The sequence below is a fragment of the Melopsittacus undulatus genome, chromosome Z, assembly GCF_012275295.1.
Source record: "Melopsittacus undulatus isolate bMelUnd1 chromosome Z, bMelUnd1.mat.Z, whole genome shotgun sequence".
Classification (NCBI taxonomy): Eukaryota; Metazoa; Chordata; class Aves; order Psittaciformes; family Psittaculidae; genus Melopsittacus; species Melopsittacus undulatus.
This window is the reverse complement of record NC_047557.1, coordinates 83,844,192-83,868,020: the sequence shown is the minus strand read 5'-3', so window position 1 is coordinate 83,868,020 and position 23,829 is coordinate 83,844,192. Positions and strand designations below refer to the sequence as shown.

The 23,829-nt window shown below is 45.3% G+C and overlaps 1 protein-coding gene across 1 annotated transcript; it reads right to left on the bottom strand.

The window, feature by feature from the left end:
* Positions 1 to 22,741, bottom strand: HSF4 (heat shock transcription factor 4). Its single transcript, XM_005152247.2, has 13 exons — positions 22,619 to 22,741; positions 18,662 to 18,770; positions 17,195 to 17,322; positions 15,789 to 15,913; positions 13,023 to 13,098; positions 11,326 to 11,390; positions 9,321 to 9,420; positions 8,519 to 8,643; positions 6,457 to 6,681; positions 4,509 to 4,614; positions 3,004 to 3,069; positions 1,463 to 1,550; positions 1 to 240 (listed from the first exon to the last, which is right to left on the bottom strand). Exons 1-13 carry the CDS (start codon positions 22,739 to 22,741, stop codon positions 44 to 46), a joined length of 1,533 nt encoding a protein of 510 aa, XP_005152304.1. The 3' UTR covers positions 1 to 43.
* Positions 22,742 to 23,829: the final 1,088 nt, after the last annotated feature.

The window sequence follows — 23,829 nt, the reverse complement described above, 5'->3', positions numbered from 1 at the left end:
GCTTGGATGGGTAGGAGTGAGATGTCATTTCTTGGAATTTGAATCACTGGTTGTTATCAGTTGAGGAGCTCAGGTTTAATGGGATCTCCCCTTGGACACCCACAGAGGACAGGTAGGAAGCCATACTGTCAGATGGAAGATAAAGCGATGAACTTTCAGGCAAGTTGATGAAGTCGTTTCCAAAGACTGACTGACAATCAACGAGGAACTGCTGGGTGCTTTCAAGAATGACATCTCTCCCTGTAATGCAAATTGACAAGAGAAAACTCAGCTACTGGAGGGCGAGTTGCCTGGCTTTATGTTTGTAGAACTGAAAAGTGGCAAATCCCCACTGCATCAGGAGGTTAGGGACCTCATTTCAGGCAAAAAAAGCTTAGAAACACTTGAGTCAAACTCAGACTCACTCAAATGCTCATTAAAATCAATAGGAATCTCTGCAGGTTGCCAAGCTAGGTTCTGCCTGAATGCTAAGGTGCTGCACAAGAAGTCAAAGATGGATGACCAAACTGTTGGAGACACTGGAAAGCTTCTCCTTCACTCACGAATTGTCTGGTTTCCCTCAACTTTGCAGAAGGAGACATCTGTCAATTGTCCCACTATTCCAGCAGCATGCCATTGCAGGGACCAGAAAGGCTTTGCGAACTCCTGTGCAGTTCACAGGATGCTCCTCCTGTGCAGTTCGGCTCCAGCCTTCTGAAGAATTCTCTCCAACACATCTGGGTTTCTAACACCTTTGATGCTCATGCAAGATGCTAAATTTAAAGTGGAGACTGGAAGTCCTGGAACAGCACACAACATGTCCAGATTCTGGATTGGTCTCAGGTGACTACAGTACCAAGTGCAGGCTCACAAAACCTTTTCTTTCAGGTCTGTCCCAGATGAACACACATGAAAATAACATCAGTATTCCAGGACCAGGAAAACACATCTGGATTCATATCTAAGGTTGATGACACACTTTATCAGAATCAGTGGGTGAGAGAAGGCCAGCTGGACAGTTCCCTTGAGGTCTGATAAAATGTCTGGAGAAGCTGAGACATAACCTATGCCTCTGGCTGCTAACAGCTACCTGGTCACCTCTCTGCAGCAGGAGGAAAAGGAAACACAGAACCCATGCAGTCCTTACTACCCCTACCCACTTACATCCCCACATTGCTATTACGTAGCAATGAATAGGCAGAGGAGATACCAGTAGATACAGCACAGACCCAAGCAGAAACAGAGGTAAATTACATTTAAGCCTCAGTTTATTGCCCATACTTTTCCCACTGCTCAGTAACTAGTTTCACAGTTCTTATGGAAACATTGCAGATTGACAATTGTGAAAGTCAAATAACCAATATGTTTTGTTCCCTTAAAGAGGCAAATGGTCAGTGCTGGACGTTGCATCTAGCCACTGACATGTCTAACATCTTCATTACATCCCCATTCTTGAGTCTGCAAAAGCTGCCAGTGCTCCTACCTGGGCAGGTGCTGTTAAATGCTGGGTTGAACACTTTTGAGGACAGCTCAGTTGCATTCTTCTCCAGATCCACTGTGAGGCGCTGCATCTTGATGCAAAAATATAGACTACAATGTACAATTATACAAAGACAGGGGAGCTCGTTAGAACTAGACCATTTCTGAAAAATCAGTACTTCATCAATGCTGAGCTCCCTGCCCTGCCTCTCCTCCACTTCACTAAAACAGCCAAAAGTGTGTGTTCAAGGGAAGAATGCCTGATGGAGAGGGCTAAAGGAGATGTAACCTGCTGTCAGCACTGGCTAGGATGGCATGAGGCTCATGCCACACAAGGAGCCCAGACTAGCGTCACTTTGGCTATCCCCACCTGAGTGACAAACAAAGCAAACCCAGAGTCCACTGCAGCCAGCAACAAACATGAAAGGAATCTTTCATATTTTAATGGATTTCCTTCCATTTCCATATAAGTGGAATCTTCATTTAATTTCATTTGCCTTTGACTGTTTAAAGTACAACTAGCTTCTGCTTGCATGGCACTTCTAGGCACAGAGTTGCAGCAGATATTTTCTTCCAGGATTCTCTGTGCTCAGAACTTCCTGTAGGACAAGCAAGCCTACCTACGGGGGGCTACACCAGATGCTGGGAAATTCAGTGGACTTGAGAACTGAACTACAGAAAGTTGCAGCCTCCTCCTTGTCCTTTTATTTAATGTAATCCTTTTTAAAAAGAGACTGTCCATTGATTCCACAACTTGCTAATAACATCTATCTCTTCAAAGACTCTCCCTCTTAACACTCAGGAAGTGGAATTACCTAATAAATTTGAAATGATTGAATCAAAACTTAAAAAGGACAGTGATAACATGAAGCAGGCTTAGAGACCTTTCACACTTCATGAGAACAGATTACACTTTGCTTGCACATTTGTAGAGATGGCAGAACCATCCAAGTCTTTATCCAACCTGGCTTGCAATGAAGGCTCTGAAAATTCACCCTCCATCCAGCAGGAAAAAGAGCCCAGGCACAAAAGACACATTTCCGTCACTGCTTATTAAATCACCATGTGCATTTCAGAAATGCCTGTGTCAATGTCAATCTCAAACAAATACTGCCAAGTGATTCCTCCTTGTTTCTTCTGTAGGGGCATGCATGAACCTCTATTCTAATTATACATGGTTTTACTGCTCACGAGATGCACAGGGATGGCTGCACTTTATGAAGAGCTCTTACCACAAAGACACTTTATGAATCTTTGGTATTAGCAGGATCTGATATTCATGCCAAGAGAAAGTTCAAAGCCAGTTTCAATTAAAGACTCCACAACACCAGTGTGTTTCTAAGCAAGCTCTGGGTTAGTGGGAGAGGCAGCCCAAGAGTATAAGGTAGCACGCTCAGCCTAGCCTCATGAGACATGTGCTTGCTGTGCTTTACCATTCTCCCCTCTGTTTGTAAAATATCTCAGCATTCTTCAGCTATGCACAAGCCTTGCATTATTATTATTATTATTATTATTATTACTATCTCAGAAACACACATTGCTTACTGGGGACAGGCTAGCTTCCATTTCAGTCAAATTCCACTCATTGAAAGATAAATTGGGATTAAAGACCTGTTGAGAGAAAAATACAATTAGGGCTCAAAGATGTCATGGTTTAAGATACTCCAATGCTCATCTGCCTGCTTTGGCTGCCTGCTGGGTTCACAGCTGTGCTGGCAGAGATGCCAGAAAGCAATTCTGGCCTGTGCCTCAGCTCCTACAACACACTGACTGAAGCTACAGGCTGACTATTGATCTGCAGCACAGCTAGAACAGCAGGGACGCAGTGGTGGGCACTTGTGCTGAGCCACGAGTCTTGCTGCTGCCGGCGGTGGGATAGCACGGACAGCGCAGACACGCTGTGCCACAGTCATGCTGTAAACCAGGGCAGCTCTTTTTGTTACTGCACACCCAAGTCAAAGCCCTTTCTTGCTGCTTTTGTGTTCCAGGACACTTCCAGATTAACATTTTTTAAAAAAGCATTCCAAAGCACTGTAGGAGAAGGCAAATTACTGCTGCATTAATACCTCAATGGCCATTTCTTAAGAAGTTTGAGCAATCTGGGAAAAGAGCTGTTGATCTGGGGATACAGTTTTATGATTCATTATCACCCTTGTGACGCTGAGTGGCACAGAAAGAAAAGTGTGTCAGTAACAGGAAAACATCTTTTAATGAGAAATGAGAAACAGAAACCAACGGAGTCAGTGATAGAGCAGGTCATTAGAAAAGCTTACTGTAAAGTCAAAATCAATCACAGACGCCTGGGAATTGGCTTTAAGATAATAAGATTGATTTTTAAAATGATTTTTCATTCCTATTTATCCATGCAAGTTTACCGTGTCTCTGTATTTGAAGCACCTCCTCAAGGGAGCATATATTTGACATATAGATTCTTATATACAGAGTTATTTGATTATTGGCAAAAACCTTTCATATACTAACTATATGTATGGGGGGAGAGAGAAAGACATAAATAAACAAAGCTTCATATTGTTGCATATGTAGTTAAAAAAAAAGGCACCATCCATTTCTAAAGAAAAAAAGTGACCTATGAACTGCAGACAGATAAATATCTCAGCAGAGAGAAAATCTGACATCAACTACATTTCCCATAATGTGAAGAAGAGGGGAAGGTAGTAGAGCTAAACAGTCTCGGAGTATCTAAGATGCAAAATATACTCTAATTCAGCCAAAGCAACTACCAAAGTAGCTAGACAGTTGTATTAAACCTACTTCACATAAATGTGTTACGTCTCATGTTGATGTCTTCACCAAATGCACTGTGTTTTGTGCTCTGTGAAGTTCAAATATGTATTTTCAGAACAAATGCAAAAAAAGCATCATTTGAAGTCTGAAATCTTTCCAGTTCTTTTGAGCAGGTCAAAATAGGGCAGCATGTGACAGAGAGAGTGCCACACCAGGACAAGCAGCACTGTCTGTGTGTCTGTCTGGTTTACAGCCTGAAGTACCACTGTGAACCCCACAACTGTTCCCTGTAGCTGGACACTCACATCCAAAAGGCTGGCTGGTTCCAGGCCATACTGCTGGCTCCTCAGCAGCAGCTGCAGCCCTTCCAAGCTCCAGTCGGAGCCCTCCAAGGGATCTGAAATATCTGTTCTGAGAAAAAACAAGGGGAAATATTGCCACAAATGAGACTTGCATAGATACATATAGAAAGCAGGACGGAGCAGCCTTCCAACATGAGTTTACGCTTAAATCTGTTTCTGAAAAACCAGAGCTCACTGTCAGCCTGGGTTTATGTCATATAACTTGCTTTAGTACCAGAAGCACAACCCAGCAGAGCACACAGGGAGCTGGACTGGCAGTAAAACATGTGGGACTACTTTCCTGGATGACATGTGGTTTGGGGGTGGAGAGTCTGTGCATATCTCCTCAAGACTGGGATATTCAAAGCTCTCCTTTGCAGAAATCCTAGAGAGGCACTTGGGATCCAGAACAGGCTGTACTCCCATCCTACTGGGTCCAAGATGGCTGAATTAACTAATGGTTTTCAGGGAAGCCTGCCTTGAAATTATTTTACAAGGATTTTTTTAGGATTATTTTTCTTCTAATAAAATGGTTTGAAGTATTCAGTGGGTTCAGAAGGAGGAATTTGGTTCTCTGTAAGGAATCAAAGGAAAATAGAAGCCTTTCTGATAACCCTTAGTGTTTTTTTCTGCCCAGTTCTCCTTACATTGCCACAGTTACCATCAAGAATTAATTCTGCAGTTGTAGACCACATTCTGCTCCAGCTGAAGTCTTATGTGCACTCACTCATGACACTGGTGCTACTGGGATTTCAGCCTCAGCCCATGGCAGACTTCAGCTCCAGAAGTGGCTCACCCCAATTGCTCTGTGGCTGAGCCTAATGGCACTCTGCTAAAGCCCCTTGCAAGAGGACATCATCCTCTGGGTGACTGTCACATGCAGGATGCCTGCAATGGCCTGGCTTCAAAATAATGAAACCTCCATCCCTTTGTACCAGAATTCTGCCCTCAGTGAACATAAACTCCTTACTCTCCACCCCTGCAAGTCACCTCACCTCCTATTTCATTATTTTAAGGCATGATTTTGCACCCTTTTATAAAGCCTTGCTTTGAATGCCTAGCATTTTACTGAGCCCCTCCAGCTCAAGGAGGCAAGCATGGCAATGCAGCTAAGTTCTATGGGGTTTCATTCTAAGTCAGAGATGGGGAAACCAGATCTCTTGTGGTGTCAGCTCCCTGGTGCCTCCCCAAAGCATGCTGTCACATGGTGACTGCCCTCTGAGGACAGATCTAGCACTGAAAAAAGAAAGCAATCTTGGAAAGGGGATAGGAGGAGATGCACAGGGAGAACAGACTAAGGAGAAAAGTCTATTCGACTTCACAGTACAGGAGAGGAAAAGACAGGGAAAATTATTTCCTTCTCAAGACCAAGCCTGGACCTGATAAATGCTTTGATGCCTTATCAAATATATGCCTTACTTAGTGATTGTCACTGTCCATCACTGTCTGCATACCGGCATACAAATAACACCCCATGCACTGCACAGAAACACCACTGACAGATACTTCCTTCTGACTTTACGTAATGACTCAACAAAACAAGTGGCAGAGGGCACACAAGCTGTTGGAGGTATAATGTGGTGCAGTGGCCTGCAAGTCTGTAGGTATGGACACTTGGAACTTGGACAAATCCCTCTCACTGCAAAAAGCCTCTTCCTACTCCCATGGCTCTGACACACATGCTCTGACAGCTCCTTCTCTGTTGGGTCCCTTAAGCAAACTCATCCACAGATCCCCCTCCCCCTGTGAACTGTCCCCTGGGCTTCAAGCATTCTCTAAGCAGGTGCCACAAGTAGAGGATGGAGCTCACCAGGCTGCATTAGATGACAAATTCAGCCTCCTTCTCCCTGCTGTGAATGGGAAAAGAGGGCCATGAACACACAGGAAGTCAACAATCCCTTGCTCCCCTCACCTGTCCAGCAGTGCCCTTCTGCCTCTTCTCTCAGATGGTTGCGAGGTCCCTGGAGGAGCTGTGCCACAGCTCCCTTTGCCTTCCAGAACAGACTGAACCATGGCCACAGGGAGCACAGGTGGCTCGGAGCAAGCCTGGCAACCTGGCAGCGGGACACCAGGCTCGGTGGTGGCTTTCACTCCAGGGCTGACTGGCTCTTCCTTGATCAGCATGAGGCATTTCTCTCTGTATCAGAGACAAGACTTAGCACCACACACACATCTGCTCCACAAAGGCCTTCCTGGGAAGTGAGTAGCACAAAGGCTTGCTTTCAATTCCCAAACTGCCCCACAGTGTCTTTCCACTTCCCTAGAGAGGCAAAAGAAACCAGCAACCTTTCAGCAAGATCTAGAAACATGCTCATCTGGAACAGCTTCAGTTACTCCACCACTCAGAGTTATACTGAATTTGCCCCTTTCACTGTTTGCAAATATGGAAAATACACTTCCATGTGTAAATCACTCCTCAGAAGAGTATTAAACTTGAGACAAGCTAAAGGGTCACAAGGCTAGGGAGGTTCCCCTGAAAAAGTCTCCACCCTAGAGATAGGAATGGGATTGGTAAGACCTTTTCCATGCCAGAGTTAAGATTCAAACAGCAAGCACTCTAGATCCCAATAACACAGGTCAGGACCTTGGGCTCTGAAGGATTTGGAACAGAAGCTGTCAAGATCTGACAGTCCCAGTCAGATGTTTTACTGGTTTGAAATCAGAGGTCTGCCTTTTTCCAGTGGAAAAAGCACTCCCTGTTATTGCTAGGCAGACACTGAAGTTTTGAATAGTAGCATTTTGTATGTAAAAATCTACTCCATACTACTAGTAGGTGATTTTACAGCTCCTTGGAATCCTGCACAACTGGAACCAGAGAGACAAAGTCATGTAGATCAATAGGTATAGGGCATGGAAAGCCATACTGGAAAAATATTGTCTTACACCACTTACAGCCTAGCTTTCCTGTATGACAACACACAGGGGATGGGATGTGACACTACAAAGCCTTCCTCGGCATTCCTTTCAGATCATCTTCTCATCTCATTAATCCTAAACTCCCACCAGAAGCTCATGTTAGTTTATGAAGTAGCATAGTGCTAAGCTCATGAGGGCCATGGATGGCTCAGATCCTCCAGCACAGCACAGATCAGAGGCCACCAGATGGCACTCAGTAATTAGCGGAAATAAGCAACTTGAAGGTTATAACTTGACTTTTTCTGCTTTAGAAATGGCTCCTGGTTTTTGGTGGTGGTGGTAGTTTTGCTGGTGGTGGTAGTGGTTTTGTTGCTGCTGTTGCTCCCTATCTGGAGCTCTTTGCATGTTTCTAGCTAATTTTATGGCTATGGTTTCAATTACAAAGCAGATTTACAGGCAATTTCTGAAGTATAGCTACCTTGCCTCTACGCCTGAGAAACTGTTTCCATGATTCATCTGTCTACTTACTTTCCACTGACACTATTAGCTCTATTCTGCTACTAGCCCTAAATACACTGCATGTCTGTGGCAGGAAGAGATAAGCATTAAAATACCTCTGCCTTCAGTTCCTAAGTTACTGGGGCCTTTTCACAGAAAAGCTGTCAAACATCGGAAGTTGTTGTGATGCAGCCCTTCTGTTCTCATTAGCAGAAAGATGACCAAGTTTGCTTCTGTTTCTTCTTTGCCAAAGCCAAAAAGGAAACTTCTTTCTCTCTCTCAACAAGCCCAACAAATACTAGTACCTCATTATCTGACAAAGTCTGAGAGAGCCCCTGTCCTGAGAACAAGGTATAAAAAACCATGGAATACTTCTCCAAGAGGTTAGTGGAGGTTCTCAGCATGAAAGTTACGACTTTGTTTCCAAATTTATGCTACTATTATCCCTCCCTAATTAGGACAATCTGACCTACATTGGATAAAATATTCCAGCCCACCATTCCTATAGAAATCTGTGAATCAGACACAGACTTTGGTAGTGTTATGGCCAGGAAAAACTCTTTTAAAGTTATGCATTTCCACACCAGACTCACCCTGGTTTTAATCACAAACACGTTTACCTGTCATTTTCAGGGGGAGAATGCATATTTATTATGTTGGATGGTGACGCTTCAGTTACATCAGATATGATGGGTCCTCCAGCAACTGTGGGACTGTTTAAGCAAGAGGCAGGCTCTGTTGATGGCTAAAAAAGAAAGCAAAAGTCGTATTTGTTCTTCTGAGGCCCAGAACAAGCCCAAAGCCCTATCTGAGACACTGTTTGCTCGCCATGCCCCTGAGTCCTCTTTGTACAGAAACCAAGAAAGGTTTTACCTACTGTGCAACAATACAATTTCCTCCTGTCTTTCCTCCAACCATACAGAGGTACAGGTGCAAAATAAGCATTGTGACCGAAGTGTCAGCTACCAAGAGGGTTTGCCATGGCTGATATTTTGCCTAGGCTGCTTTGCTTCCTCTGGAGGGAAAGATCCAACAGAGCACAGCTCCCCTTTGGGACCTGCTGTCTGTCAGCAACTGCAACAACCTGGCTCTGGTCACAAAGATCATAGTACTCCCTGCTAGAACATACTTCTTTCTCTCTGCCCTTGAGGTGAGCTAGGCTGGGGTAACACCATGGAGAGTCTGGTGTGCAGGGGCTGCCTTTCCCTCCCACATCAACACAGCAGCACAAGGGCATGCAAGTACGTGCTCCTCCTGAAACAGGGGAGCTGAAGAAATACTGAATGTCACCCAGCTTGGTGAGCCTCTTCTCTGACAAGATCTTGCCGAACTACTTGCTGTGTAACCTGTATTATTGCTTCAAACATTCTCCCTCCCCAGCCAAAGAAATCCCACAAAGCTCAGAGGCTGGTGCAAACCTACCGACTGTATGAAATAGGGATCATGAAGGGGGTCTGTAGACAAATGCCGGCTGAACTTGGACACTTGTGGAGCTGAGATCCCGTTGTCAAGCATCAGAGGCCTGTGAAGAGAAACAGGTTTGTTTTCTCAACACACAGCTGACTGGTTCCTGGTTGTTTGTATGAGAAACATCTCTCAGGCAAGGATTATTTTGCCCTGGTACTCTGCTTTTCCTCAGCTGTAAGGTGCTTTCTTGTCCAGTGTTATGGACAAGGAAGGGAAACAGTTTTTGAGCTCACAGTTAAAAAGGGGCATTAGCCATATGGAGAAGAGATGATTCAAGTTTTCTAGATCTCATTTGAAAGATACAAGTAAAATAACCTATTAATATTTTGAACTGAAAAAATTCAATTCATGCTTTCTTCTAATTGCTGGTGTTTTCAAGCTCTAGGCTGGATCCTCAGTTGCTTAGGGTAGCTACACTGGAATTATTAGTACGATACTGGGAATCTGGCCTTGTTACCAGCTCCCTCAAGCTCAGGGCCTCTTTGGCAAGGCTAGATCTTTGTACATAGCACTGCATAAAAGGAACCCATGCCACCCATTAAGTGAGTAACAAAGCAGAGGGAAACATTAAGCAGAGCAGAGCCTAAACTCATTGCATACAGGCTTTTAATAAATGATTGACAGGCTTTTACAGATGTGCTCACTGACAGTAGGAAGCGTCTGTGTGCTGGGTCCTGTACAGTAGTGCTTTATGTTTAGTAAATAATTGAAACCAAGAGAAAATGAGGAGCCTCAAACTGGCACTACCTTTCCATCATGAAACTTCTTGGGTGGCAGTCTTTGGGCTTGTGATACAGTCGCAGAGGAGCTGGAAAATGGTATATTTTCCTACACACCCACTATTGTTACTGCTGTGATGATCCTATAAAACTGTCTCGCAAATCCCTTTTTTTAACTCCTGCTGTCCTGCAGCCAGGAAAAGCATCTTCAGTGCTCCTTTAGAAGACAGGGTTTTGGTGGGGTGCAGCAAGGAAAGCCAACAGTTTTTTTCCCCCAGTAATGTCCACCAGGCTTAACAGAAGATCATTCCTAGCTCCTTTCATTCTACAGACACTGGAGCTGGATGTGTTGGGAGAATGTATGGGTTTGCTCAGCCCAGTTAGATCCCACAGTGAAGGGCATTATATAGCAGGTCACAGTGACCACAGTGCTTGAGATCTCAGTGTGATCTAACAGCTTGTTTACGAGTCTGTTCCTATTTTGTGATATTAACTAAAGACACGGAATAGAAAAGAACATTTGAATCACCCTGACATGGGCCTCGATGTAGCATAATCTGCCCTTCAGCACCCAGTGAGATATCATAGTTAATTATGAATTTCTAAGCATCAAGCTCTCTGCTCCAAGGGCCACAAACGACCCTCCCATCCAACACCTATTATCAAAGTAACTTTGGCAACTAACCCATATAAAACCTCCTGGGTCAGACGTTCCTGTGACACCTACAGACATATCAATCCTGTCTGTGAAGAGCTTATTTATTTATCTCAGCTAAAATCTTTTTCCACCTTCTTCTCTCTAAGTCCTGCAGGTTACCTGCTACCAAACCTCTGTTGAAGACACACCCCATGCAGCGACTGTGGATCAATCTAAGCGTGCCTATGGGCTAGCTGCGTTCTGCTCCTACTTTGTACAGGCCCTGCTCCTGCTAATGGCAAGTGGCAAAACTGTAGGACCAGCAGTGGGGTCCTGCCCTTTACCCTCCCAGTAATCAGTGCTCCCGTCTCCCACCACGCACTGTGCTCCCCCAGCGAAGGTCACAAGCTGACACGGTGCTTCTCTAAAGGCCACTGAATGGGGCATGTCAGCAGGTCTGACTCGGCAGTTCAGCCCATTCATTTCCCATCACCATGGTACCCTGGTCCGGTGACCGCCCGCCCGGGCAAGCTGAGCTTGTGCTTTTAGTGAGGGGCAGCATAATGCACCCGTGAGCGTGTGCGCACCACAGAAGGGTACTTACAGCTTCCTCTTTATCCCAGTGCTGCTAGGGCTTGATTGGAGCTGGCCAAACAGAAACTGAATCAGCTGTCAGGAGAGATCAAAATTCACTGTTCATCAGCAGAGTGATTCAGCACTCCCTGCTCTCACAGCTATCCTTATCTCACGCATACCTCCCTCCTGACACCACCCAAAGCTGGGAGCAGCCATGAAATGTGGGAGCCAAATGGCAAGAGACACTGGAGCCCAAGACATCTCCAAGCATTCCAAGAAATCAAACGACCTGCCTGGCTTTCAAGGAACTCAGCCAGGTGCCTGCTTTGGGCAAAGGCTGATAGATGCATGTGCTGAGTGCCTTCTCTCTTTGCTTCTGTACAAGCAGAGCTCCAGTTACCCTGATTAGACCTGGGAATCTGCCTGTGAAGTACATATGCAAACATTCCTAGGACTACAGTTAGACTTTTCCTCCACAAAAGTCTTTAGAGACCTTTACAAGAGGTTCTATAAAGCCTGACAAAAAACTTTGCAAGTGAAAGAGGCAACCCTCTAGGGAAGACCCTGGATGGAGTTCCCAGCTCTTTTGGATGAGTTCTTCAGCTTTGTGAAATTCAGTATCAACAGAAGAGGACTCTAAAAAGGATGCAGAATGGCTTTGGAGAGGAATCACTTGGCAATGTATTCCCAGGTCGGCTTGAGCCTAATGCTCTGCTTTGCCCCCCAGACAAAGAGCTTTATTTTATCACAGCTGTCTCTTACTCATTGCTCAATATAACACAAAAGAGTTGCATAAATGTTTCCACCATGAGTGGTGTGGCTGGCCCAGCCTCAGAGCTGGAGGAAGACTTGATAGCCTCATGCATTTCTATCTGGTCCTATGACTCTGTGATGCCACGTGAAGGTCAGATCGTGGCTCTCGGGAGGATTGGGCAATGTGACATGCTCAGTCACGTCAGCACCATCTGGGAATCACTGGAGAGGTCTTTTCTAGCACTGGTCATGCTAGGCATTATGGGAAATGGTTCTGCAGCTCTCCTTGGGTCTACAAGGTTGTACAGTAATTCCTCAACCAGTAATTCCACACCTGCCCAAAGAACGGGGGGGATGCTTCATCCCTGGCAGTGTTGAAGGCCAGGTTGGACAGGGCTTGGAGCAACCTGCTCTAGTGGAAGGTATCCCTGCCCATAGCAGGGGTTAGAACTGAATGAGCTTTAAGGTCCCTTCCAACACAAACCAGTCTGGGATTCTATACCAGTAACACCAGCAAATGTAACAGTTGCTGGAGGTCCCCACTGCGGGAACAGCTAATCAATTCTGCTGCCTGCAGCTTCAATGCTGGCAGAGGGGGGAGGCTCCTCTCCTGTAGGAAGGAAAGAGAAAAGACTTGGGAAGTCCAAAGGCACTTGCACAACCACAACTCAGCCAATACAGGGCAATTAGTGGGAGCTGTGCTGCCTTGCTCAGGTCTGCAACAGAAAAGTGTTTTCTAACATCATCATCAGCAAGGACTCACAGTGAAATTAAAATCTTTTGCTTAAGGGCATAATCTGTGCTTTGTTAATGGCCACTTTCCACAGGACACATAAGAGCATCACAGTTTGAGAGAGAGGGAAACTATATATACTGCAGTATCAGTGTGGAGAAGATTACGGGACAAGAAAAAATCAGAGGAGGACATAAGCTATGGCACACAAGTGAGTTTGGAGCTAATATGAGCATTACCTTGTTGATCACTTTCTGTTGCTGTGAGTGGTTCTGCCGGAGAGAAACAACTTCCCGCCAAAGAACTTCATTTTGCCTGGAAGAGAAAAAAATTATTTTCCATGAGCACAGAAGCATCACAACAGCCCATAGTGCTGCCACGATGAACAGCAGACCCAGCTGTGCAAAGTTTGTCCCACTCCGGGGCACTTGCAGTGGTTGGTTCTTTTCAGGTATCCCTAACAGGGTCACACAGTTGCTTTCCTTGTTTTTCCTTGACCTCAAAAGAACAAATCACAGAGGAAAAACAAATAGAAGAGAAGCCAGCACTTACAGGGGAGAGTACAAGAGGGCACATGTGTAGATATCATGAGGCATTTGGGCCAGATTCAGAATTTCAGCAAGGCCTGACTTGTGACTTGATTATGATTTTGAATACCAAGACTGTTCTTCCTGCAGGAGCTAAGAAAGCGCAACACCTCCACAACTGTCCCAGTGCCCCCAGGGGCCAAGAGATCCTATGTATAGGGTTTCTGTGTATTCTGCCTGCTGAAACCTCAAACATGTGGTGGTTTGAGGCATGTTTGGGAGTGAATGGAGCAGCTAGAGAGATGCATCTTAGAGCCTTGAACTGGGAGGACTGTAAGGATTTTATTAGTGGGAATCACTGATTTCATCCAGCACAGGCCTGTGTCCAGCTTGCAACAGCATAGAGCATATTTCATTTCTGTCTGCAGATGCAGCACACAGGGGAGTTTGCAGACTTCCTTGAACAATCATCCCAGAAAGTGGGATGGGAAGATGCTGAGTTTATTTACTGCACTGCTTGCAAATCAGGATGCCAGCCAAGTCCATGAGCAGAAGATTTTGTCACTCAATTTATCTTGAGTACATGATGTACGAAAACTGTCAGGCCACAAAACCGATCACACAGGTAAAATTTATAAATTCTTTGGGATTTTTTAGCTTTCCTAGTGTGAATTGATGCTAGAACTGGGAAGATAAGGGCGAGGGCTCGAAATAGCACAGTAGCTGCCCTAGTATCACAGCCAGGATCTCTGCAGTGAACTTTCTGAAGTGGTACTGACAGGATTTTCAGCAAAGCAGGTTCCTTAGTCAGATAGCTCGTACTGGAGTTATGTCCTTAATGGTTCTGCACCATGGTTTCAGCCAGGGGTTTCTGGTCTGTCTTACTTTGCAAAAGTTGTATTATTTTCTTCAGTTGAATGCAATTTTGCCTTTTGCTAGATGGAGGAAAGTAGCAAGCAAATCCAAAGGGAGAACAAACTAAAATCAAGGCCAAATCATTGATGCTAGAATTCCTTAAAAATTAAATAACATACAAGCCTAGAAACTCTTTCATTGCCACTGCACCTGGATTGCATAGTGTGTTTTTCATGCATATACTAAGTGTAGGAATCATTAAGAACTGAGGTAGGATAGAAGTATTTATCTATGGCATGTAGTGTACTGGGCTGGAATGAAGCTTCCCAGTGTGAGGTGTTCTGTCAAAGCCTGGGATGCCAGAGACATCTGGTGATGTATGTATACCAGCTTTCAGTTGGGGTCTTTTTGATTATTGAAGTGCTTTTTAAACAGAGTTCTCTGTGAGTATTAAAATTCTGGAGGCAAGTAAAAACCTCTCAGAGTACCTGATTTATAAACCCACATCCATTGACTAAATGCATGTGGTTTAACAATGGATGTGGTTTAACTATTTAACCATGCCAAGTGCAAGGTCCTACACCTGGGTCAGAGCAATCCAGGCAGAGCTACAGATTGGGCAGAGAAGAGATCCAGAGCAGCCCTGCAGAGATGGACTTGGGGGTGTTGGTTGATGAGAAACTTAAAATGAGCTGGCTGCAGTGAGCGCTCGCAGCCCAGAGAGGCAACTGTATCCTGGGCTGCATCAAAAGGAGTGTGACCAGCAGGTCAAAGGAGGTGATCCTGCCCCTCTACTCTGCTCTCATGAGACCTCACTTGGAGTATTGTGTGCAGTTCTGGTGTCCTCAACATAAAAAGGACATAGAACTGTTGGAGCAAGTCCAGAGGAGGGCCATTAGAATGATCAGGGGACTGGAGCTCCTCCCATATGAAGACAGGCTGAGAAAGTTGGGGCTGTTCAGCCTGGAGAAGAGAAGGCTGCGTGAAGACCTCATAGCTGCCTTCCAGTATCTGAAGGGGGCCTACAGGGATGCTAGTGAGGGACTCTTCATTAGGGACTGTAGTGATAGGACAAGGGGTAATGGGTTGAAACTTAAACAGCAGAGGTTTGGACTGGATATAAGGAAGAAATTCTTTACTGTTAGAGTGGTGAGGTACTGGAATGGGTTGCCCAGGGAGGTAGAGAATGCTCCATCCCTGGCAGTGTTCAAGACCAGGTTGGATGAAGCCTTGGGTGATATGGTTTAGTGTGAGGTGTCCCTGCCCATGGCAGGGGGGTTGTAACTAGATGATCTTGAGGTCCTTTCCAATTCTAACTATTCTATGATTCTATGATTCTATCTTAAAGTCCTTTCCAACCCTGACTATTTTATGATTCTATGATTCTGTGATATAAACATATTTCCTATATAGCTGCCTCTGAGCTTTCCTCATCTGTAAAGGGAAAACACAAATGAAGAGAATATGTCTGCATTTCACAGAAGACAGAATGGCTCAGCATTTATTCATATTTTGTAGATCACAGGATCTGCATAGAAATCCCACATGGCTCCTTCTTTCAAACATCCCCCAAGACCAACAACTCTACAGAAGCAAATGCAGACTAAGTAGAATTCAACTTACTGCTTCATGTCCTGCACTTGACACTCCATGTTCTCCTGCTGACTTCTCAGTATCTGTACCTCGTATAACAACCTGCTGAGGTCTTCCTGGCGCATCTTGGTCTCCTCACTTTTCACTACTGACACCTGAGGAGCAAAAATCAAACATTGATTTTACCAATACGAGAAGGGCCATGGGCAGAGTTCTTGCTGTGACTTGAGGGAAAGACTTCCACTAGCTGGGCTCTGATGTGCTGAAATGGTGGGAAAGGCAACATGCACAAGAGTCTGAACTACCCCTAAGGTATTATTGCAAGGGCCAAAGGGATAAAACAGAGCAAAGAGTGGGACAAATCCTTTCATGCAAAAGGTGTGTAGGCAGCAGAACATTTCCCAGCAGAGGGGGAACTTACTTCAAATCAGCTTGGGAGAAAGAAAAACAAAGTATTTTGAGGAGCAGGGAGGAACTGAACTGTCTTGTTTGATTAAATCCTTCTACTTTAACTTCAGAAAGATCCAATTCAGCTTTGTGTTTTACATGGATGAAGCTGTCAAATTGATGTACTACATTGGATTTCCAGAAGACTTTTGCTGAAGCCCCTTTCCTGGAGTTGCTGTGCTAATTCAGAGAGGACAGCCTTTTCTGGGCATCAGTAACAGGCTGAAAAACAGGAAGGAGGACAGAAAAGATGTTATCTCTCCTGTAACAACAGGAGATGACTGTCGATAGACCCTGCAGGAGTTATGCTGTACTTCTAACAATTCAAAAGCAGAGGTGGAATCAAGCCTGACTGTGCAGCAGTACACAAAGGTCTTGTAATACTGACAACAGAGCAAATAAACACAGTCAAAACTCTAATGAAAGTCCAGGCCTGAACACCAAGGACCCCTGCCCCAACTGTCTATGGAGATGGACAGAAACCAGACCATGGGGTGATTGTGGAGTTATGCTGAGCAGTCCATAGCACAGAGTCCTGTGGTCTGAAAGCAATAAAGCATTTGGGGAGTCAAAGAGAGGAATGCAGGTGTGGTAGAAATCCTCACAATGACCATGGAGTGCTGTTCTGGTCAATCCACCCCCAAAAAGGGGATCTGGGAGGGTTAGAAAGGCCCAAGGCTCCTACTGGGGCATTTCCTATTCAAGACACCTGAGGGATGGGAAAGAAGTATTCATTACTTCTCTCCTAGCAGAAGGCCTGAGGGAAACAAAATAAAGAGACAACAGGCTTAAAGCAAACAAAGAGAGCTACATCTCCACACAGAGACTACATTGTGTGGCATATTGGTGAGCAACGTTTAGTAGAGGCACCAAGCAGCCTCTCCACAAGGGTGGTGTGGAACCTTCTGGACCAGGGATCTGCCATGCCTCAGTCTTCCTTCCCACCCAAGAGGCTCATCAGGGGTCCCCCCTACCCTGTGTCCCCTCACCTTCCTCTTGATGTGCTCCAGGAGATGCTCGTGGCCCTGCAGGAAGCAGAGGTGCTGGAATTCGGTGTCATCCCGCTCAGGCTTGACGAGACCCCCCTGCTCGATGTTCACCACCTTCCTGAAGCCGTCTGCAGGGAGAGGGTGCAGGTGAAGGGCTGACAGACTAGGCCTTCCTTCTCACCTCCCACCCCATCACTTCTGAGGATGTTTCTGTTCTTTCCCTATCACTTTTTCAAGCTGTGCCCCCTCCCTGCATCTAGGCATGCTTTTGGGCCACATTTACAAGAAAACCATCAAGAGCACCCCACTGGTCACCCCAGCTACTGGCCCACACCATGGGTGACTTTCCAGCAATCCCTTGGGCACATTGGACTGACAGGAGCCCAAATGCCCACTCTTATGAAATCTCTGGTTTGAGGTTGCCCAGAGAAGCTGTGGCTGCCCCATCCCTGGCAGTGTTCAAGGCCAGGTTGGACACAAGGGCTTGGAGCAACCTGCTCTAGTGGAAGGTGTCCATGCCCATGGCAGGGGGTTGCAACTGGATGAGCTTTGAGGTCCCTTCCCCAAACCAGCCTGGGATTTGCCAGCCAAAGAATTCAGGAGATGGCTTTTCAAAGGCACAGACCAGCAGCAGGTGACCCAAAAAAGGGTCCATGCACATTTAGAAATCCACTTTGAGTACTTCTCTGAAGCCCTGGAAACATTTCTAAACCATATCTGATGGCTAGCCTAAAATGTACAGTAGTGCTACTGTATAGTTAAATATCAAAGTTAAAACTTCACTGGAGAATTCTGTGAATTGGTCATTCTAAAAACTTCCAAAAGGTATCAGAAAAGACCCATACTTAACACAGTTGTGATCTAGATGTGTCTGAAAACTACACCTAAACCTGCCTTAAGGAGTGAAAATGATCAGCAAGGCAAGGTTTACAAGTACGGGTATAAAATGAGGTTTTATAGCAGTACTGGTATAAACAAGGTTTATACAACAAAGGTTTTATAAACAAGTACTGGTATAAACAAGGTTTATAGGGGAGAAGTACTGTGTTCAGCAGTACAGCTGGTGAAATTGGTAAGGTCTAGGCATGCTACCCTCAGAAGCAGCAGTTTCTGAGGGAGGTGGCACAGTATCAGGCTGCTGAAAAAAGCCCCATATAGAATAAAATGGAATAGAAATTAAAAAAGATTATCAAATTGAAGCAATCTGAGGAGCAGAAAACCTGGTACTTAAAATCTGTACATCTCACAATGTAATCTAACAGAAATTTCATGCTGCAATCAAAGGTCAGTGCAAGGAAGTCTGGGATCCAGAGGCAAGTCCTCTTCAAGAAAACCAATAATGCCCAACAATGGGAGATCTCAGCTTTTCTACTCACACTTCTCTTTCACGCTCCCTTTCCACCTGCTCTTTCTGTCACCCCCATGTCTGTGGGACCCCCATGGCGAGGCTCTGGAGGTTGAACTCACACATGTTCAGCTGCCGGACGAAACTGGCCATGTTGTTGTGTTTGAAATACTTGGGCAGCACCTCTTTGGCAAAGCGTCCTTGGTCAAACACATGGAAGCTGGTGCCATTCTGCAAAGGAGACAAGGACAAAGCCGCCGTCAGAGGAGCATCCCTGACTATGAGAGGGGCCCGGGAGGTGGTGGTTCCCTTGAGTCCTACAGCAGAATTGTCACTTTGAAGCTAAGAGCAGTGACAACATCCTCCAGTGACTCAAGTGCTCCTTTCAGTTCTGGTACGGTCAGTCCTCCATGGCTGCAGTTTTCATCTTTTCCTACTAAGCTTTGCCACTGCTCAGTTCAGAACCTCAGATAGGAGAAAAACTACAGACATTTGCACTCAGATCCTGTTAGCCTGTGATGAGCCCCCCTTATGTGGACCTCACAGAAAGATTCTGATGTCTGAAGAGGTCCTGGAAGGTAGAAAATGCCATTATAACCCCTCTATCTGATTGCATAGGTCTAACCCAACCCATCTGCTCCAGACCACAGCTGTCCTGGAGGGATTGCAGCTTGGAAACGTGGCACAAGAAACACAGCAAGGCAAGAAAACACATCATCTCTGGAGATACCACACTGATCCTGAAGCTGTATGCACTATCTCCTGATTATCTTTGAAAGCACACAGATACAAAGACAACCTGCAATATGTTAACAGTTATGCTCTACAGTCCAAACTAGCAACATCCATATTAACCAGGTAAAATACCCGCTCCTGGGGTTGCACTGCTGAGATCCATGACTGCAAAGCAATGCAAACTGCCTGGGATTGTTGGTAGAGACAGGTACACTGCAGGCCATGTGCTTTCCCTGCCTGGCTTTCTACCTGCTGAGAGTTCAGCTCATACAGCGGGGGCCTGTGAGACACAACACGCTGAAGCTGCCTTGAAACATTCCACGAACAGCAATTCATGCAAGATTTATAAGGGACAGAAGAACTGTCAATTAGTTTTAATGTTTTCGAAATGCCCAGTGTCAGCAGCCTCAATGTCTCCAGTATATGGGGATTGGGGAAACCAGCTTATATCTGCTCTCTGCTCAGGATTGGGTAGCAGCATGTGGAATTTGGAGGAATGAAGAATCATGATTTCAGGTTTTCCAGCACACAGTGCATTTTTGTAAACTTGCAGAGAATGTTACTGAGGGGCAAACACTGGGTTTGATTGTGGAGAAGAAGCTGCAGAGACCTGCCAGGGGAGCCACCCAGATGTGCAATCTAAGCTCTCACCTTTATAGAGGCAGGCAAGACGCAGAGACCTGTGTTAGTGCAAAGCCACCAGCAGATGTTAGGGACTTACCAACCCAGCTGCAGCCAAGTTTCAAGGGACAGTAAGCCAAAGACACCATGGTCTGCAAGACTTTGGCAAGGCTGGGTCTGAGACCAGCACAGCCACTGTCATCCTCCTGCTGTGGTCAGCATTATTACCAGCAGTCAAGTGGTGTGTCAGCCAGGGGGGTTATTTCACAGCAGACAGGAACTTGACAGAGGACCGTGAGTACCCAGTGCAGGACCCACCACACATCCATGGCAAACCCTGCTGCCCTACTTGTTGCCGCTACATCTTCATGACCAAACGGTGTGAATTTCTTCAATTCCTTCTGTGCTCTGGCTCATTTGTCAGCTCCAACAACCCTGCATGCCCACAGACATGTGACTTTGGGTCAGCTGTTCTTCTTGTTCCTTGTTCACTGCTACAAACACTGTACAGGACTGTTTGCCTCGACAGCAGTCTTTGACCATCACCAGGGTTTTTCCTATCATTCCTTACCCCATGCAGCAGAAGCAAAGGCTATTCCAGAACCTAAGAGGTTCACTAATAACCTCTATGCTGGAAGCATCCTCACAGACCAAGCTTGCAGATACAATAGGAGGGACCAGCATTTCCCAGCACTGCAAAGGCTGCCTTGGGGAAAGAGCTGGTTTATCCTGATTCTCTTGTGCTTCTGTCCATGCACTGAGATACAGCTGTGCACCCCAGGCTGCACAAGCTGATGTGAAATGAGAAGCACAAGGGTTTTGTGACCTGAACATCTCCTTATGGCCTCTCTTGAGAGGTCATTCCTCTGCATTTAAGGCTGCAGTGTTACTCAGAAGCTGGCACACCTGAAAGGGATCCTGCAGACACTAGAAACTTCAGTGTTACTGTGCGTTCAGCAATGAACCCTGCATGTACCAGCTTGTTTCCATACAGCAGCTTGACTTACATTGCAGGGGCACCAGCTGGGAGAAACTCTGAAAGTCTTCTCTGCCCAAAGCAAAACTGACTCTGTCAGTCTTGGCAGATGCTTATCTTCACTGTTTTTGACAGACACACAATGACAGACACCCTGTGCCCTGCCCAGGCAAGCTACATCAGGAATTTGCCAGTTCTTCCTAACTGCATCTTCCATTTTAAAAAAAACCTACTCATTTAATTACTTCTTGTCCAATCTACCATGGACACAGACAGCAGACTTTTGCTTTCCATCTTATAACTGCCTTCAGTGTAGATATAAACCATCAACATGTTTCCTCTCCATCTCTTCTCCTTCATAGGTCCTATTTTCTAGGAGTTCTGATTGTGTACAGAAATCTTAGGCATACACACAATTTCTCAGCTCGAACAACACTGATGGATATAAGAGGAAAAACTGGGAAACATGGGAACATGCAACCTGGGAAACTTAGACATCTGAAAGCCTTACCAAAACCTCCCAAGAATGTAGCTTTTGTCAGAATTTGTAGTTGTAGAATTTGTTATGTTGTTAGAATTTTGTTGTAGCCTATGTTATGTTGTAGGAAAGCAAAGCATGGTGGTGGTGAGTCAGAAATAATGATGTTGTAACAGATAGGGGACTATTCATGCATGTTAGAACATCCTTCCAAGTTTGAAAGTCCTCATTTAAAATACACAATACCAAAACTTGGTGGTTCTCAAAGGTATGGCCATGTAATACCAACATCAGAAAGCAACCATTACCTTGGATAATAATGCAGCTCAAATACTATCTCATGTCTTCAACAAATACTCTACTGGACACAAATACATGACAGACAGGCTCAGAAAGGCTGCTTTAGACTTCCCTCCCCCTCACAATTAAATCTGCTCTTGTTATAGATTCTCAGTTTTGGAGAACACGTTAATGCCCATGACTTATAACTCACTGCAGAAGACAAATCACATTATTGGCAGCAAGTCTTACGTCAAAAGCACAATGTGGTATCAAAATGCTGTATGAGGGGGATAAATAAATAATTCCAATTATCTGATTGCATTTACTATATTAATGCCTTAGTGACAAATAAGAAGCCAAAGCAAAGCTATCTATCCTTACGAAGCTGTACAGACGCACATCGCCATAATCATCACACAGACTCATTGAAAAATCAACTAAAGCTCTTCCAAAATGTGAGCGATCTAGGGTGCCAGTCTGATATCTGTTTAAACTGTAAGTTTTAGCCTGATGTCTGAATGCTGTTTATCTGCTGCCTGCTCCTAAGGCATTTGTGAATGCCATGTTTCTTAGTTGTAATAAAAACAGTAGTGAAAATTTTTAGGACTTTTGCACTTTTTCTAGAAGATCTTAGGAAAGTGCAGGTTTAACTGAAATGAAAACCTCCCTCAAATAGTCTGGCTTTTTACAAGATTTAGTATCAAGACACCCTTTAAGATGCTTCAAGTGAAATGTGTATATATTGTTACTAAAATACTCCCAAACCAGTTGTCCCCTTCAAACAGAAAAGTCACAATATTGCAGATAAATAATATCAAGTATATCCAAAAGGCTTCCTGATGAAATGTCAGTCCTTTCACTCTCCCAGTTAGCCATCAGCACCATAAAGCAAACGGAAGTTGCTGTGCAATGCAGTGCTCAGGCCTTGAACCTGGGTTTTTCTGGTGTTGCAAGCACTTGGTGACACCCCATAGTTGCTGTACTTACAGTACTCCAGCAGATTAGATGGTTTGTTTCAGGATCTTCCACCAGTGTCCAGAGTTTGGTTAGGAATGCTGGCACATTGTTGGAGTATCCATCCATCACCAGAGAGCTGGGTGAATCCTGCATAGTTTTCCAGTGTCCCAGCTACTCCAGCCTCATTGCTCTCAGGTTCAGAGAACAAACCACCCAATTTTATCCTGGGCCAGTGGAAAGTAGGCTCCCAGGGAGTCACATCAGCAGTGCTGCTTGCACTCTTCAAAACTCAGCACAATACCATGGCATCACCAGGCCTGGAGAACAATACACAGAATGAAAGCGCACTGCAGCCGATCTCTCAGCACTGTGAATAAACACGCAGCGTCATGCACAGGGAACACGTGCTGAGCAACTTCTGCTGGGAGCCTGGCAACTCACCGGGGTGAATCCACTGCCGAGAGCCTCTGGGACATGTAGGTAATACAGGGGTAACCAATGTACAGGGGGGTAATACAGAGAAATTGTACAAGGAGGTTAAAGGAATTCCTTTGCTTAAACAAAAGTATTGTCTGTCCTAAGTACCTGCCATTGCCATCTTGACAAGGCATTGATTACTGCTGGAGGGGGAGAAGCAGATGCTAGTTCTTCTGACAAGGGACAAAAGCAGATGATTGGTTCTACTGATAAACCAGGGAGAGGCAGACTGGGCGCCGACCAAATCTTAGGACCATGACAAAAGCGCAGGTGTTTGGTCCTACTGAGAGGCAGACTGGGCGACCAAACCCTAGGACCATGACAAAAGCACAGGTGTTTTGTCCTACTGAGAAGCGGGGGAGAAGCAGACTGAGCAGCGACCAAACCCTAAGGCCATGTCTGAAGGTTAAAAGGTGTAAAGTTTAAGAGGAAGACTCATTTATTTCATCTTGAAGACCCCTACCCACAAGAGGAAGACTCATTTACTTCATCCTGAGACCCCTGCCCATGACCAGAAGGGGCACTGCGCAGGTGCAAAGGACCTTCCGGCTCATTATAATACGAAGCAGGGATAGATAATAAATATGTATAGGCGGATTGAGCAACCTCATGTCTATGTATACCTTAAGAGAATAAACGTAAAGGGAGAACAACCCTGAGGTGTGCATGCTTTGGAGGAGCTATCCCCATGCACCTCAGCACTAATAAAAGCATACCTACTTTACAACATAAACTAGTTGTGGAGTCTATCCACGCATCAGTTC